This window comes from Accipiter gentilis, chromosome 17, assembly GCF_929443795.1.
Source record: "Accipiter gentilis chromosome 17, bAccGen1.1, whole genome shotgun sequence".
Lineage (NCBI taxonomy): Eukaryota > Metazoa > Chordata > Aves > Accipitriformes > Accipitridae > Astur > Astur gentilis.
Genome location: NC_064896.1, coordinates 29663504 through 29680152, shown reverse-complemented (window position 1 = coordinate 29680152; position 16649 = coordinate 29663504). Strand labels below are relative to the sequence as shown.

The window sequence follows — 16649 nt, the reverse complement described above, 5'->3', positions numbered from 1 at the left end:
AATATATATATTTTATTACTTGTTATCTAAATCCTAAATGTTCCTACTAAATGATTTTGGCCAATTCCTCCGGCCTTGGTACAGGGTTATACAGAGGATTTCACAGCAGCTGTTGGTTGTTGGTTAAATATATGAAATGCCATAAAAATATATAATTCTATATTCCTATTAAAATTAAATATGATTAATTCTAATAATAACAAATCAATAATAAATCAGTAACATTTCCCCTAAATCAGTAACACAGGCAGGTATGAAAAAGATGACACTTCTCACCTTCTTACTGGGAGAAGTTTAGTTACTTTAAAAAGAAGCTCCTGACAATGATCAGTTTGGAATCCATTCAGCAGGAGGTCAGCTGCATGTCTCTGTTATTAATGAGTGCTGATCTTTTCTCTGACCATTGCCTCTCATTTAGGATGCCATTGAGGCCATTGCAGAAAGTGCTTTTAAAACATCTCTCTACCCTGTCATCCTGTCCTTTGAGAACCATGTGGACTCGTGAGTATCTAGTGATTGGAAGAATTGTGTTCTCTGCTGTCCAGAGCAGAAAGTATGCAAGCAAGGGCTGCTGGGTTTTAAGTGAGTGCCTGTGCTGAGATGAAACATTGATTGAGATTTCTGAAGCAACCGGAGGTGGATCAGAGCTGAAAAATGACCTATAAGCTGTAGAGTGAGACTGACAACAGCTGTGCAGCCTTTTAGCTTGGGATGGCAGAGTATGAACAAATGGCAGTTGGCCTGGGAAGGAACTTCAGGATCTGCATAGCTGTCTGAGTGAAGGCAAGAGATGGTTTTCTGTGTAGAGTACATAGATCTTGAGGTGGTTGTTCATGCCAAGCTCTGGATTTGGGCATCTGTTTTCCTGTTCACTCCTGCTTAATCTCTTTGTTGATTAGGCCCAAGCAGCAGGCGAAGATGGCTGAGTACTGCCGAACCATATTTGGAGATATGCTGCTGACAGAGCCGCTGGAAAAATACCCAGTAAGTGGGAGTTGGGGAAGGAGGCTAGTGGAGAGGTCTTTCATGATGCCATGGACAAATAAGCCTGGGTCATAGGTGTGACCATCGTAAGTGGATGGAAGACCTCTCAGTTGCAGAGGTTTTCCTATGCACTTGCCTGACTCTGCTCTTATTTAATGCTCTGTGACTTGAGTGACTTTGGAAACTTGAGCTCTAGGTAGCCAAGTTGTACCAGTTGTACCAAGATGTGTCAGTGTATTTTTGTACATGGTACTGTTTCAAATCTCTCTGCCAGCACTTGCTTTGGAAAGAAACAGGAACAAGGGCTTAGTAGCATTTCAGGACTTTCCTACCAATGCTTCTCAATTCCTGCTTCCAACCTGGAAATACTCCCTTCCAGGCATAGATGGACAAGTCAGTGACTTGCATAGCTTTGTGCTCAGAACAGCTGAGTAAAGCTCCCAATCTGTTTGACCCTAGTCATCAGCTTACTTGTACAAGCATGTATTTTTGTGGATGCAGTGACATCCTTGGTGATCCCCATGCACATTGCTACTTCAGCTTCCTTGCAAATGGACACTCATTTACAAATAATGGGCAGTGCCTCTGTTCTGCAACAAAGCATGAGGCAGTTCCTTGGGATATGTAGTGGAGCGGGGAGCTGAGACATGTAGCCCCAGCATTTATTTTAAAGCACTGAGATCAAAAGAAGAGCTGAAAAGTAACAGTGAGCAAATCAGCAGTTGCCCACTGTCCAGACCCATGTCCTTGTCCAGCCAATAGGGAGAAACAGGGTGTGTATTGGGAGAAACAGTTCAGGCTATTAGCTAAATTGATAATAGGCCTGATGCTATCTGTACAGGGAGTGTAGGGCTAGAAGCACAGTCTGAGTCACACATCCTTGTCTTGAGCCACCTACTCTGGGATGTTTTTTTCAAATCTGCTGCGGGCAGAGTGTTTGAATATGGCCGGAGTGCTGATCTAGGTCTGAGGCTCTGGGATAATGAGAGAAGTAGGTGGAATGTGAAAGCCAGAGGTGTGTGGATGCCTTCAGGCCATGTAGATTTTTTAATTATTATTTTCTTTTAGCTGTGGTACAGGATAGGTGGCTGGGAACAGCATGGCATGTGCAGGCAGTAGAACATGAGAGGGCTGAGAGGTGCAAAATCCTGGTCTGAAACCAAAGGTGAAGTCTTAGGAAAGATCTGCATAGATATAGTGGGATATGGCAGCAGATGGAGAAATTATCCAGTGGGTGAGAGATGTGTCCATGCACAAGTAAATGACCAGAGGAATGGTACTGGGAGGGACAGGAGAGATGACTGTTTGAATTCTGTCTTTGTGATGAAAATTCAGTCTGAAGTTTATCTGTTGCAGCTGAAGCCAGGAGTTCCTCTGCCAAGTCCTATGGATCTCTTAGGGAAAATCTTGATTAAGAACAAAAAGAACCAATCTATATCTGGGAAGAGGCAGAACTCTCTGAAGAAAGGGAGGAATGTGGAACCAGAAATCATTGAGCAGCCAGCCCCTATGGATGCTGAAGGTACTGGTACATCTGGAGGGAAAATGGGACTAGTATAGCTAGATGAGCAAGCCTGGCCCACTGGAGACCTTCCAAATCACCCCAAATTAGCTTGAGGCAAGCCACTACTAGTCATTAATTCTGTTACCTCAAGAAGCAGCATAAGGTTGGAAGATAAATTAAATCTTAAGAATATTTTCAAAGACTTCATTCCAAACAAAAGAGACAATCAACATAAGCCCTGCCCATCAGTCAATTCTGCCTACTCTGAGGCATATGGCTGCATGAGTTGGTAATTCACTGATACACACTGGCTATTGGTTTTATGGAAGGGTGGATAATTTTCTACTGCTTGTAGCTCTCTAATAACCACAAATCCAGCATGGCTTAGTTCTTCACTCTGAGGTTCTTGAAGGTTTATAGAACCTTCAGCCCCACTCTCCTCTCTTCCTCCAGTCTCAAGGCTGTCAACTCTTGGGCTCGGGGAATCTATGATAGAACAGTGAATTTTCAGTCCCTGTCATGGTAGGAGCGCATGAAGTCATATGAGGACAAGGTGAGCGCCACCATAGAGCACCTAGAAATGGGCATTTATTCCCACAAATGTGTGCGACTTTGGTGGGGAAAACAGCACTGTGATTGTCACTCTTGGGGTATGAGGGAAGCCTGCAGGAGGAATGATTTGGTCTCTTGAGTGTGGTAGTACAGAGTTTGCTAGTTCATATTTGGATTTGGCTAATAAAATTATATGATTCTTCCACTTACTGTTCCTGCATGACTTGGTTGTGAGGATTTGCAGATCTTTCAATTGCTAGCAATCTGCAATGTCTTGTCTCAGTGTGCTACTGACACATACTGCTGATGTGGGCTGTGTGTGCTTAGTCTGGGCAGGTGATGTGGCTGAAGAGGAACCAGAGGAAGAGGATGTACTTCTTGGAAACCTGGATGAAGAGGAAATTAAAAAGATGCAGTCAGATGAGGTACTGTCACTGTTGTTTCTGTTCCTTTTCTGTTTCTTACTTGGCCTCCAGTTTTCTCTGGGCCTCACTGTATTGAATAGAGATGAACCCAAAATGCAAAGGGGAATGAACTGTGCTATGACCAATCCTTCCTCTGTGCAACATGACTTTTGGAGGAGAAACTGAATAAGAGAAATTATGTTGCAAGCATAGAGAATATGGCAGAAGAGTTATTTCCGACTCTGCCTCTGATATTCTGCGTGATTTGGAGATAATTGTTTGTCTTCAGGGTGTTTGGAGAGGCTTAGTAGCCTTAGTGTGATAAAAGTTGTTACCAAAACATGAAGTGCTGCTGCTGAAGAGGGAAGGAGGACTTCAGCATTCCCTTGAATAAAAAAATTCATTTCCAATTTCCATCTCCCTAGTATCACTTAGCGAGGAGGAAGAACAACATCCCTGGTTTGTCCTAGACTCCATGCTTTGAGAGGTTAAAGAGGTCCTGGGCTTCTTACATACCAATACCTCTCCATATGCCTCAGTTTCAGTTTTTGCCAAGCTACTTCGAAACTCTGCACCCCCAACTATGCTGCCCACAATGTAACTGTAGGACCAGGAAGCCAAAGAAACTGGTGTGTTCTGGTCAGGGCAGTGACCAGAGTTCTTTGACTGTGAAGCCCAGGTGTGTTTTGTTTCACCTCTAGGAAAGGTCTCTTCATCTGTCATCTTTTGGATTTTGTTTTCTGTTCAGGGCACTGCTGGTTTGGAAGTGACAGCATACGAGGAAATGTCCAGCCTAGTTAATTACATACAGCCTATCAAATTTGACTCCTTTGAAGTCTCTGCCCGTAAGTCAAATTCCGTCCTTTCAGAATCCCAAGCATTTCCATTCGACCAGGAGAGTAGTGCTTTCAGATGCTGCTGTTCTCCCTGACTTGCTTTCACCCATTTTCTGTTGTGTTCTCTCTCTCCCACAACATGCACATGGTCACTAACACTTCCCTTCTGCCCTCCTCCCTGTAGTAAGGAATTGGTAAGGACAAGACAGATATGTCAGATACTGCTCCCAGTTATATGAGTGCAGATGAAAAGAAACAGCCTAGAGGCCAGTGACATCTCTGTGGGCTTGCTGTGCTGCTTCTGAGGGCAGGGTTGAGCCCAGCTTTTCCTAATGTATGTGACTGTGGTGATTGGACAGAGAAACATCTGAAACACTGAAAATGCAGGCAATTTCTTTATACACAATAGGTTCCTCTAAACAGTTCCCACATTTGGGTCTAGCTTTGAGTGAGCTGCTTTGATGAAACAAAGAAAAGAAAAATTCAACAATAGGGGAGTGAAGAAGGGGAAACTTGACAAAATAACGAACTTTGTGCAAGACTCTGAATATTTGGATTTACTTGGAACTCAGACTCCAGGCAGGAGCTACTCTCTAAACGTCATGGAAATCCAGGAAGAGATGGGCAAAATTATTGCCATTTAAACTTTGCAAGCCAGTCCTGTCTGTACTCCATGAAGTTCCTGTCCTGTAGTGCACAACCACTGTCTCCCTGGTAAACATAAATCACCTTTTATGGAGTATTATTCTTCAGTCCCTTTTCAAGGGACCAGAGAAAGATAAATTGCCTTGATAGAAAACAGTACCTGATAGAAATTGGGAGTAAACAGCCCAAGTGCTTCTTGGGTCCATTAGTCCCCACACACAGAATGGGGGCTGGGCATGCTTTTCTTCTAAATGCTTTCCTATCTCCTGTTTCTAGAGAAGAACCGGAGTTACGTCATCTCTTCCTTCACGGAGCTGAAGGCTTACGATCTACTAACCAAGTTCCCTACACAGTTTGTAGAGTATCCTTTTGGCAACCGTTGTCCAGCGTAGTTGGTTGTATGGTGTATGAGAGCTTATCTGAAGCTTGGGTAAGGCTGAGGCATATCCAAGTGGCTTCTGGTTTCAGGACCCGGTAAACTCTTCATCAGAGATAGAAACTGTGCAGGTGCTAGAGACATGGGATCTTCCAGGGTGGCTTGGGAGCTATTAAGAGAGATTCTTGACAGGATGCATCCTGCTGTAGTGAATTCCAAGGCTGCCAGATGCTTGTCCTCAGGTGGAAAGAGTATGGGAATAGGCCCTGTTGTTGCCAGGGCCTCTCTTACTTCTCATCTGGAAGGCTCTGAGCTTTTGGTAACAGAGCTTAAACAACAAATTTCATAATCTGAATATGTGAGCTAGCCCCACGGTACACAAGGAGTGCTCCAGACTTGTTTCCAATAGAGCAACTGTAGATATAACAAGCGACAGATGAGCCGGATTTACCCCAAAGGCACCCGGATGGACTCCTCTAATTACATGCCCCAGATGTTCTGGAATGTCGGCTGTCAGATGGTGGCACTGAACTTCCAGACCATGGGTGAGTGTTACATTGTCCTCCAGCTTAAGTAGGTGAGACTGTGTGCTCACGTTCACTGTCTTTTCCTTTGCTGTTATTTCCTACTGCTGCTGTTTCCCTGAATGCATTTATTCTGTGTGCCTTCTCCCAAAGTGGTAGTGCTCTTTGACTCCATCTCCCACAGACCAAAAGCACTTTTCTAGGCCCAGCACAAACCTAGCATACAATGTCTGGGATGCCAGTCCTACACACTTGTGCACGCACACATACATGGACTTGCTGTCATCCAGTGTCTGGGTACTGTCTCTGGCTGTCCTGTAACATGATGTCAGACTAAATAATGTGCCCGAATGCATCAGAAGCTCCTGCTTCTCCCGAGCTGCTTCCTCTTTTGCAAGGCAGTAGGCAGAGCTCCATCTGGCTACAGGTCTGGCCTGTCTGTGCTATTATTTCCAGTATTTTGACCTGAACAGGGAAGAAGGGCCTTTCCTTGCTGCACAACCAGCATGAGAAGGAAAGAAAAGCCTCCAGAGAAAGCTATTCTTTACCCCTCTTCCTTCCTCAGAGGAGTGTTTTGTGTGTAGAGAGTGTAGGAGAACTAGCTGTAGGATCAGTAGGAGAGAAAAAGAAGCAACTTTAAAAGGGAGAGGGTGAGAGATTGGTTATGAAGAGGATATCTCACTGAAGACAGTTGCAGAGACCACAGTGTTCTCAAGAGAACAGAGGAGAAGATGGACTGAGAGGAGGCGCAAAATGAAAGGGGGAAGGAGTAGAGGAGTTCAGACAACTATTTCACAACCAGAAATAGTGCGTACTTCTTACAGTAGGTTTTAATTTAGTTCTACCCATGACTTACGGTGCAATCATAAGCAAACCACTTACCTTTCTTACAACAGCTGCTGTAATATTTTTCCCTGTAGGGTGCTGAGAGGCTTGATGAGTTTCTGAAATGGCTTTGTGAGCCTTTGGCTAGCAGGGGCTGTAAAAGTACAGCATCTTTCAGCTCACTCATAGCATGCAAGCCACCTGATGAGGCCCAACAGAAATTTTTCTCACTGTGTTCCTCTGTATCTCAGATGTCCCTATGCAGCAGAACATGGCTCTGTTTGAGTTCAACGGCCAGTGTGGCTATCTGCTCAAGCATGAATTCATGCGGCGTCCAGACAAGCAGTTTGACCCCTTCTCTGTGGACCGCATGGACGTGGTGGTGGCGAGTACCCTGTCTGTCACGGCAAGTACAAACCATGGTGCTGTTCCTCCCCTGACAGCCAGTTCCTGGCACCACATATATAACTGGCATCCACATCCATGCTATTTATTACCCAGTAGAGTTCTTAGTGGCAAATGAACCCAGAGAGTCCTGTGGGAGAGTGTTACCATGGCAACTCCCAGTCTTTTCACTATTTTAAATTAATCATAATCGCATGAAAATGGAAAATTAGCATCTGCCACACAGAAGAAGCCAAGGCTGTGATGATGGGGAGGGAGGAGTTTGGAGAAGTGCTGAAGCAAGAAACATGGGTGGAGGTAAAAGAAAAGCCTATTGTGGATTGGAAGCTGCAGCAGAAAAGATGTTTTGCGGCAGGCGAGTGACTTGGGGTGAAGGTATGGGTGGGTTCTTCTGTTTTATTCTTTTCAGCAGTTGCTAATTACGTTTTCTGCTTGTTCATAGATACTCTCTGGTCAGTTCCTCTCAGACCGCAGTGTGAAGACATATGTGGAAGTAGAGCTGTTTGGGTTGCCAAGGGACACAAAACGCAAATACAGAACCAAACTGACCTCCACTGCTAATTCCATTAACCCTGTGTGGAAAGAGGAGGCTTTTGTTTTTGAAAAGGTAATAACATTTGATAGTAATTTAGACAGAGCTCCTTAAAGATCCTGTTGGCCCCAAGCACTGCCTCTTGAGAGGTCAGTGACAACAGAAGTGACTCCCTTCTGGAGATCTCAGTCACAGCTTTAGACACACAAGGTGTTACGCGTTGCGCTCTCAGATAATATCCAAACAACAATATCCAAAATAACTCTCCATCAGTATTTCCCTGAACAGAAAAGGGATAGCTGGGAACATTTCTGGAAATAACGGGCATCAAAAGTCTTCCATTTGTGATGCACTTCAGACTGAATTGACTAATCAGCTTTGAAAACTTCAAGCACCAGGAAGCAGAAAGGAACTGAATGTCTGTGGTTAAACTGTAAATGAGAAACAGACAAACTGGAGAAGTAAAGGGACCAGTCGGAGGTTTTCAGTTGTGCCAGAATATGGAAAGCTGCCCTGTTTGTTCACAAGAATTCAGTGGTCACTAATCCAGCTACAGGGTACATGGAGGTTAAGTCAAAGATGATAGTAATGTTTGGCCTTTCTGCAGTAAGTTACAAAGGCAAAAGACATGTTACACAATTCATCTCTGTCAAGCACACTGTGAAATAGCAGATATTTTCAGCCTACTTGGGATGCGGTAGATAAATATTATCCTCATTTCAGAAAGCACTTTTTAGGCTTCAGTTCTGGCAGAATAATTTTTAGTTCATTTTATGGCAGAAAAAAATGTGGGAAGAGGGAGGCAAGAGCCCTTATGGCAAAGTTAGCATGCTTGCTAAATTATCCTTCCAAGTTCATTCCCTTCTCTGGTGAATTGCTTCATGGAAGCTGTGGTTTGGAGGGTTTGTTGGCCCATTTTTTCTTTAGGTGAACTGCCCTCGTGTGATCCTCTGCAGTCCCTCCTCTGAAAAGCCTGTGTTTTGTGGAGTTTCTGTGAATTCAGTTATGTCCATGATAAACTGTAGCCTTAAATTACAAGATGCAGAAATAGGCAGTGACTTCCTTGGAGAGATAGCATTGTTTTGTTGGAAGGTGGAGACAGTAAAGTTCTACTAGTGAAGCTAGTACGCTGTCAGGAGTTAGAGGTGAGGACATTGGTGCCTTACTCTGTTTTTTCCTTAGATCATGATGCCTGAGTTGGCGTCTCTCAAAATTGTGGCTTGGGAGGAAGGAGGGAAGTTCATTGGTCATCGTGTCATTCCTGTTATTGCAGTGCACTCAGGTAAATATTGTGGAAATTCCTTCAGCTTTTGTGCCCTTGAGACCTATCCATTGGAAGCTGTAAAGGAGATATGAACATCTGTGTGTTTTGCTACTTAATATCCATTCCTATAGGCAGTGGAGCCTTCAAATTCATCCTATTATAGCCTTGGCTTAATTCCATAATATATTCACCATGCCCTTCTGTAAAGAGAGACTATTTTGCTGTTGGAGCACACAGACAAGAAGGGACAGAGATTCTGTCAGCTTACCTCTTCTGCTTTCTGTTTTCAGGCTATCACCATGTTTGTCTCCGCAGTGAAAGTAACATGCCACTCACCATGCCTTCTCTATTTGTGTTCCTGGAAATAAAGGACTATGTTCCTGATGCTTGGGCAGGTAAAGTATGTGTTAGAATGCGCGGGGAGGGGTGTGTGTGTGGGTGCTCTGGCTTTGTCCAGACTGTGATCCAGAAGCATTTTCCAGCCTGGTGCTTTGCTGCTGCACCCTTAATTCCTTGTCAGGGTGGGACCTGAGTGCATGCCAGCATCCTGTCACACCCTTGCTTTCATCAGAAGAGAGTGGACGCTTGCACTGTGACTGGTTCCCAGTACGGGCTGAGAACTGTCTCTTTTGTTTGGAATGGGTTGGTGTCTTTACTACCTTTATTCAGTGGCAGGGAGAGGTTTCCTAGAGTGCAGAGGTGGTAACTGTCAGGGACTGACAAGAATAGGGTTTTAGGGAGCACAGGAGTGCTCTCCCCTGTTTGAAGAGAGGGAGGTTCTTGCTGGTACTGAGATACAGTGATCTTCCTTTAAAAAGGGGATGGTCGAACAGCGAGAGAGATGAATCAGGAAAGAAACCCCACTGGAGGTAGTAACAGCAAAACTTTTTAACAATCATCAACAAAACCATGCAGAATGTAACAGCATCAGCCACAGAAGTTCTTGTGAATACTTCTCATGTTTACTGTCTCTTCCCCTGTGTTCATACAAATGAACCTTATTCATGGGGTAAATCCTGTGAAATTGATGGTTTTAACACATATTTGTAAAAAAGACCAGGTTTATACAGCATTGGACTTGAATTGGAGCAGGGAGCTGTGTGCAGGTTTGGAAAGTCTTAACCTGGCTTTGGATTTTGGGAGCAGTATGCTCTTTTCAGCTTCATAGAGCTGCCCGAAACATCAATGGTGAGCCATTGCCTCAGAATGGGACTGAGGTGAAGAGGGTCCCCTCCCTTTGTGCTGTCAGGGAGAAGCTTTTTACAAGTAGAGAGTATAAAATACCCCTTCTCCACAATTTCCTGTCCTAGGCCAGAAACGAAACCACAAGGCAAAGAAAATCAGAGTACAATGAGTTATTTGATAATCCAAGCAAAGACCTCCTTTTCATTTCTAGATCTGACTATTGCTCTCTCCAACCCCATTAAGTTCTTCAGTCTGCAAGACAAAAGATCAGTTCAGCTAAAAGATGGCTCGGTGGAGGTAAGTTTTTCCAAGTTCTGTCATTGTCTCTAAAACATGTTGCATGGATTCAGCCTAAAATAATTGAGATTTGATTTACTTCTGATCTTTGTTTTAGAGGCTTGGCACACAGAGGAACTTCCCATCTGCTGAAACTAATGGGATACCAGACTCCACTGGGAAATTCAGCACTCCTCTTTCTAATGGGCCTGCAGGTAAAGCTGTGGGGTGAGCTAAAAGTAGAAGGGAAAGCCTGTATACTCAAAAGGCTGGGAAGAGACAGCACTGGAGGGTGAAGAACCTTGGTAATGGGGTCAGAACCTCTCAGGCCAAGTCACCACCTTAAATTCTGGTGCTTATCATTAATGGCAAAAGTTGTAGTTATCCCCTGACTCTTGGGCTGGAGTGTGTGTGACATGCATACTGCTTTTACTCCACAACAGAAGAATAATCTCAGGTATCTACTGAGAATACCAGGAAACAAGCTGAAGGCCCAACTGGCATGAATATAGTCTTTCCCCTCCAAGGCAGGGCTAACGTATTGGGGTAGTACTGCTGTCTCCTGTGCTATCTTGTACATATGCTGAGGATTCCAATAGAGGACCTCAGTTTTCCAGCTTCAGCACAGAGTTCCCTGGGAGATAACTGCATTAAGAGGGAACCACTGTCCAAGGAAGAAGCGGGGCCCCTGGCAGAGATGTAGCCTCTCATCTTAAGTGTGGAATTGGAGGTTGTATATTGATTTTGAACAAAAATGTGATAATTCTGGATATTTCTGAGACAAAGGTTTTAAGATCGGGCTTGGTTTTGTCCCATAATACCTTGCTGCTCTTCACCTCTTTTTTGTTCTTTTCAAGGGTCTCTTTCTGTAGATTACTGTTGATTTCTGACACTTTAAGTATGTTTAGAGCCCCTTGAAAACTCTATCTTGTGAGACTGTGCCTGCACCAGAGTCTAGTTGTATAATACTTGGGAGCTTTAAAGATTAGTAATTTTATTCATGAGCTCAGATGAACACCAAACCTTTTGTAAGATCCATTACAAGTTCAGAGTGAACAGATCCCATATCTGGCATTCTGCAAGAGTGGGAATAAGAGCACAGTCCTGTGTTTTGACCATTAGATTAAATGGGCACCCATTAACATAGCAAGGGCAAAAACTACCTAACTCTGACCAGTCGGATAAGTTGAAAAAAAGTTATGGATTTGCTTTAATAGAAATCAAAAGACAAAGTCAGCATTTATTACTAAGTTTCAAGAAGGTCTAGCAGAGAAAGATCTTCCTAACAGCTTGTTTGTTCCTTGCATACTGGCACCTACAAGGTAGCCAACAAACATTAAAGGTGTAATATTGGTGAAAGTGCCAGAAGGAATGTTCCTCAGACATGCTTCTAATACATACTAATTGATAGAGCAGTTTCAGGTTAGGTAAGAGCATGTCCCCCTACTGTACACTTAGATTACCTCATTCTCTTCTATTGTGTTTTATAGTAATTGACAACTAATCAGTATTTCTTTGATATTTACTGTATCAATGTGATTAGTGTCCTTTCAAATATGTTGGTATCAAAACAATCAGTTTTCTCAAATTTCAGACCAGAATATCCTTCTCACCTAATCAAAACAAGTTTACATGTGCCAAATCATTACTAGCAATATTCAGCTAATAAAAAGCAAATGCCCTTTTTCTCTGGCAAGGCAGAGAATTCTGTTCCTGTTCTGATGTGCCTGCTAACAAAGTTCCCAAGCACTTAAGCGTCTCAGCAGCTTCATTAATTCCTTTGTATTCACACCAACAACCTTCATGTGGCCCATGTTCTTTATGAGCTCACCACTGTCCTTTTTCAACCTGGAGATCCAAGATAGAATATAAACAGGAACCTTTTTTGTGATTTCAGGAGCAGCGGCATTTGCCAAGGACGAAAATGTGATAGAAATGATGCAGATTGCAGGTAATTCCTCTTGTGTTTTCACGCGGGCTAAGGCCCTGTCAGTCATCTTGCATTCCCTCTGCCCAATTTCTGACTGGGATAGAGATGAAGCCTGTTATGCAAATTAAAAAAGACCTGGCCCAACCCTGCCTGTTGTAGCCAGCACTGAAGACAAACCACGTGAATCTTTGGGCTCAGGGACCCGCTTCCCTGCCTGTGTGGCACCATTTGCCCATTTTGGCAACTGCCATGTTGTGTGGCAAGCTCTCAGGCTGGGATTGAACTCACAGCAGGTCTCAAGACAAGCTGGGCCACTGTCACCTGCAGATAGGTCAGGAGAGCTTTGGACTGCTCCAGCTTTAGCCCTCTGAGGCCACTGGCTGCAGCAACACTGCAGCCAGTCAGCTTTATAGCAAGGTAGGAGCCTGGAGCCGTCACCTGAGTTCTGCTCAGGCCTTTACCCTGACTAAACCAGAGGTAAAGTGGCCACAGGGAGACTCCAGCACACTTGCATGCTCTGTAATAATGTATTGTTCACCTGCTTTTCTGTGTCTTAATGCAGTGTGATACAAATCAACACAAAACACTAGTAACCAGTGTGCCTAATTATGCCACAAAACTGAACTGAAGGCACAAGCGTAAACCTATTGCACTCAGGATATGTTGCCAAGTAACTGTTATGTACATTAAGTTTTGTTTTTAAAAGTTATTCCTAAAGAAAAATGTTCCCCAGGACAGAGCTATGATTACTTTAAATATATACTCTGGTAAAAGGCATCACATAGTATGGAAGCATAGTGGGCTCTGGTTTCAGAGTCTGGATGTGTTGACAGAGACACTTGGTTTAAGCTGTACGCTTCAGTTTCCTCAACATGAGCCTTTTAGAAGGAGCTGACCCTGCACAGCACAGCACTGTGTTGCAGACACACCCACAAGTTCTGTTAATTTTTACACATTCCAAGCCAAAAAAAAAAAGTTACTTCCCCTGAGAAGATAACTCCCTGTGGCCTTTCTGCCACAGATAACCACATCTAACTGACTTGCTGCTGCCAGATAACAAGTTCTCCAACAGTTCACAGGCATCCTTCCCCTCTCATTTTCATCTGCCTCAAAAGCCCTTTCATTTATTCCTCACAGCTGAAGAAATGCCAGGCATTAAAACTGGAAGAGATGAAAGCACCTGTCATTGTAACTCAGTTTTGCAAAATTCAGTAATGAAGTAACAAAGCTTTTCCCTTATAATTAGAGCTGGTGACTAGCTTAACAATTGTTCTGTCTTTTGGATAATTAGAATTGTGGAAAAGTGTGCAAGGCATAAGACAGACTGGCACATCACCACCAGTGTGTTCCTCTGGCCAAAATACCAAAGGGCAGCAATTCTTCTGGCCCTCCCCATGCCATACATCCACCAGATGGTGAACTGTGCTGTATGTAATGCTGAAAAGAGGGAGGAAAGGCTGAGGGACGAAAGACTGAATGAAGGCAGTGCTGAAAAAAAGTTGTCTGACCCCAAAAGGCATCACAGCAGGTTGAGAAAAGCCTCTATTTTGTATTTTAGAGCCTCAGACGGCCAGCCTCGTAGAACTGCAGCAGATGAAGCTGTTTCTGAAGCTGCTGAAGAAACAGGAGAAGGAACTGAGGGAGTTGGAGCGGAAAGGAAGTAAACGGAGGGAGGAGCTGCTGCAGAAATATTCTGTACTCTTTTCAGACCCTGTCTGCTATGGATGCAAGAGAAGGATGATGCACACTAGGAGGACACAGAAGAAGAGGTAAATACAGCACAGCGTCTCCAGCAGGGCCTGGCCTGTGGGTCACCTCCCCACAGACTCCCCTTTTCTGAAGGAAACATTGCATGCTGCAGGCATCCACATCTCCCTGGGTTTATAGAGTGTTGGGTGTTCCCACTGAGGGGTGGGTAGGAAGGTCAGAATTGTATCATCGGCATCTCTAGAAGCAGCACAGCTGCTGTATCTGTTCTGCAGGAGTTTGACAACAGGTGATGTTGGTACATGTGCAAATCCTGTAGAAATGGCTGAAAGCATCGATAGCCGAATTTTGGAACTGAGAGAGAGGCTGGAGATGGACCTCATCCACCTGGGAGAGGAACACCATGATGGGATTCGAAGAAAGAAAGAGCAGCATGCAACAGAGGTAAGGACTGCAAGTGTCAACAGAAAATGTAGCCTAGGAGAGCCCCTGCAAGGACAGCCTGAAAAACCAAGTTCTTCACTAAACTGTGAACTTGGAAATGTGGCCGCAGAGCAGAAAACACCCCTCAGAGCAATTGTCAGGTCCATGCAAGATAATTGAGAATGTAGACAGTGAAGCTTATTTGTTAGAAGCTATAAAAATCCAGCAGAAATATTTTTATAGGTCTGCAATATTGAGAAGCACTGCCCTGGAGCACATCAGGCTCCATCTGCTTAAACTCTTCTGATAGCTTAGCTTGGGGTTAACGTGGCAGTTACGGGCTTCATACACTGCCAGGTGCCAGCTCTCTAGGAGCATGGGTACATGAGGCTGTACCACGCTTCTCAAGGCTCCCTGCTTGATGCTGTACTGTCAGGGCTAGGGTGACACACAGGTATGCTAAAGCCCTGCAGGTTCACCAGTGGCAACCACAAGAGCATTACAGACATGCTGTAGGGGCAGTCACACTCACTGCTGTCATTCAACCAGGACGGATGATGTGTGGGAACAGAGGAGCCCCGCCAATACATTCAGTGCTTGCCATTGCCACATCTGTGCTAATAAAATGAAAGCCTTGTGAGGGACAGTACTCATAGGACTACCCCTTACTGGTGATGGCAGGGCTGGATCTCATTCCTCTTGAAATCTGGAAAGTGTTTTGCTGTTTGACTTAGTAGAAGTCAAAGTAAGTGTCCAGGTGTGGTGTTACCAGTGAGCCCTGCAAGTGCATCAGTGCTTCCCACACCCTCAGACACCCCACCTTAAGCGAACACCAGCAAGAGACACAGTAATGCCTGGAGACAAGGTGCAGTCCATGAGCTGGTGATGATAAATATGGCATACAGCATACACCATCTGTTCCAATGAAAGAGGGATGATTCCAGGATTTGGAGGCCTTTTCCTATCATTATTTTCCAAAGGAGTTTGCATCATATGTCTTAAATCTTAGGTTCCCTGGTGCACTTTGGCTTGACAGGCACCTTGCAAGCTGTCTAGAAGACTGGCTGGTCTAGCCTATACCAACCCTAAGGGAATAAAAAACCTGCCTCTTGAGAACTAGCTTACCTGGAAATCATACTTATCATCAGAGAGAGAAGCCAAAGGAATTAAAACATTCTTGTCTCACAACTGTCAAAGACTGTGTGGTTTAGCAAGCACGGCTACGAAAAGGAAATAAAAAAATGAGTTCCCACTGCACAGCACGTAGCCCAGCAGTCAGGGTTTTTCCTCTCAGGCTGTGTCTCAGCAGACAGCAGTGCAGGCAGGTCTGACTGCACTGAGAGTTACCTGCCAGGAGTTTCCACAGAACTTTGTTTCCACAAGATGGAAGGCCCATCCCCTTGCTGCTAGCCTCTGTTGTTTAGAAGGTAAGCTCTGCTGCTGTTTCCCACCTACCCACTAGTACAGTGAATCTGGTGCTGCCTCCTGCACCGAGGGATAGGAAGCTGTCTGTAAAGATAACCTGGAGGTGTGCGATATGGCTCACAGAGTAGCCTGTGGAGCCTTGGTGGAGTCAGTCCACCAGCATGGTGCAATCTGTGTGCACATCTGAACTCCCTGTTGTGGTGCACTGGTTTGCACAAAGCCTCAGGGATTAGCTGGCCCCTGGAATTCAGTGCAGGGAGGGATAAAGCCGAATCTGATGGTAATTAGATACCGATGGTGTGCTGTGTCTCATCTTGGTTTGTTTGGTTTTGATCTTGTTTTCATCCCTTGAACAGCAAGTTACCAAGATAATAGAGCTAGCCAGAGAGAAGCAGACAGCTGAGCTGAAGGCACTGAAGGAGTCATCAGAAAGGTAAACTTAGTATTTGAATAACAAAGTAATAATGCATAGCTCTTATCTGGGGTAGCATTTTCTGCTAGATCTCAAAGCACTGTACTATAGACAGTAAGTGAATACAGGGGAAGAGAAGCATTTCTTTTACTTTGGTGAGGTACAGCGATGTGACATGGGGTCTCACACCGTACACAGTGGCAGTGGTGGGAAGACAGCTCTTGTCTTGTGATCTCCAGAACAGCATTCCTACCACAAGGCACCAAAGAGGGTACTAGAGTTCAAGCTGCAGTAAGTAGCCTTGACTGACTAATTCAGAAATACAGGAAATAAGACTGCTGGCCACTGGATGTCATCTCTATCTGCTGTAGTCAGTCCATCACATATTATCCCTTCCAGGGACTGATCAGCTTAGTCTTCTAAGTGAATTGAGCATCTTG

At 44.5% G+C, this 16649-nt stretch overlaps 1 protein-coding gene across 5 annotated transcripts in view; it reads left to right on the top strand.

Annotated features, from left to right (window-relative positions):
* The window catches only part of PLCB2 (phospholipase C beta 2), a 63554-nt gene that overhangs the window by 38558 nt on the left and 8347 nt on the right, over positions 1–16649 (top strand). For 3 of the 5 annotated variants that reach the window (XM_049821029.1, XM_049821028.1, XM_049821027.1), the window contains exons 12-28: positions 419–501; positions 900–984; positions 2341–2506; positions 3368–3465; positions 4193–4289; positions 5202–5286; positions 5722–5846; positions 6902–7056; positions 7498–7662; positions 8770–8869; positions 9142–9246; positions 10248–10333; positions 10431–10527; positions 12210–12263; positions 13801–14011; positions 14225–14393; positions 16154–16230. In XM_049821029.1, the coding sequence (XP_049676986.1) occupies positions 419–501; positions 900–984; positions 2341–2506; positions 3368–3465; positions 4193–4289; positions 5202–5286; positions 5722–5846; positions 6902–7056; positions 7498–7662; positions 8770–8869; positions 9142–9246; positions 10248–10333; positions 10431–10527; positions 12210–12263; positions 13801–14011; positions 14225–14393; positions 16154–16230 (1958 nt within the window). Of the gene's footprint in view, positions 1–418; positions 502–899; positions 985–2340; positions 2507–3367; positions 3466–4192; positions 4290–5201; positions 5287–5721; positions 5847–6901; positions 7057–7497; positions 7663–8769; positions 8870–9141; positions 9247–10247; positions 10334–10430; positions 10528–12209; positions 12264–13800; positions 14012–14224; positions 14394–16153; positions 16231–16649 lie in introns of those variants that run through there. The other 2 variants (XM_049821030.1, XR_007508567.1) reach the window with 2 other exon arrangements.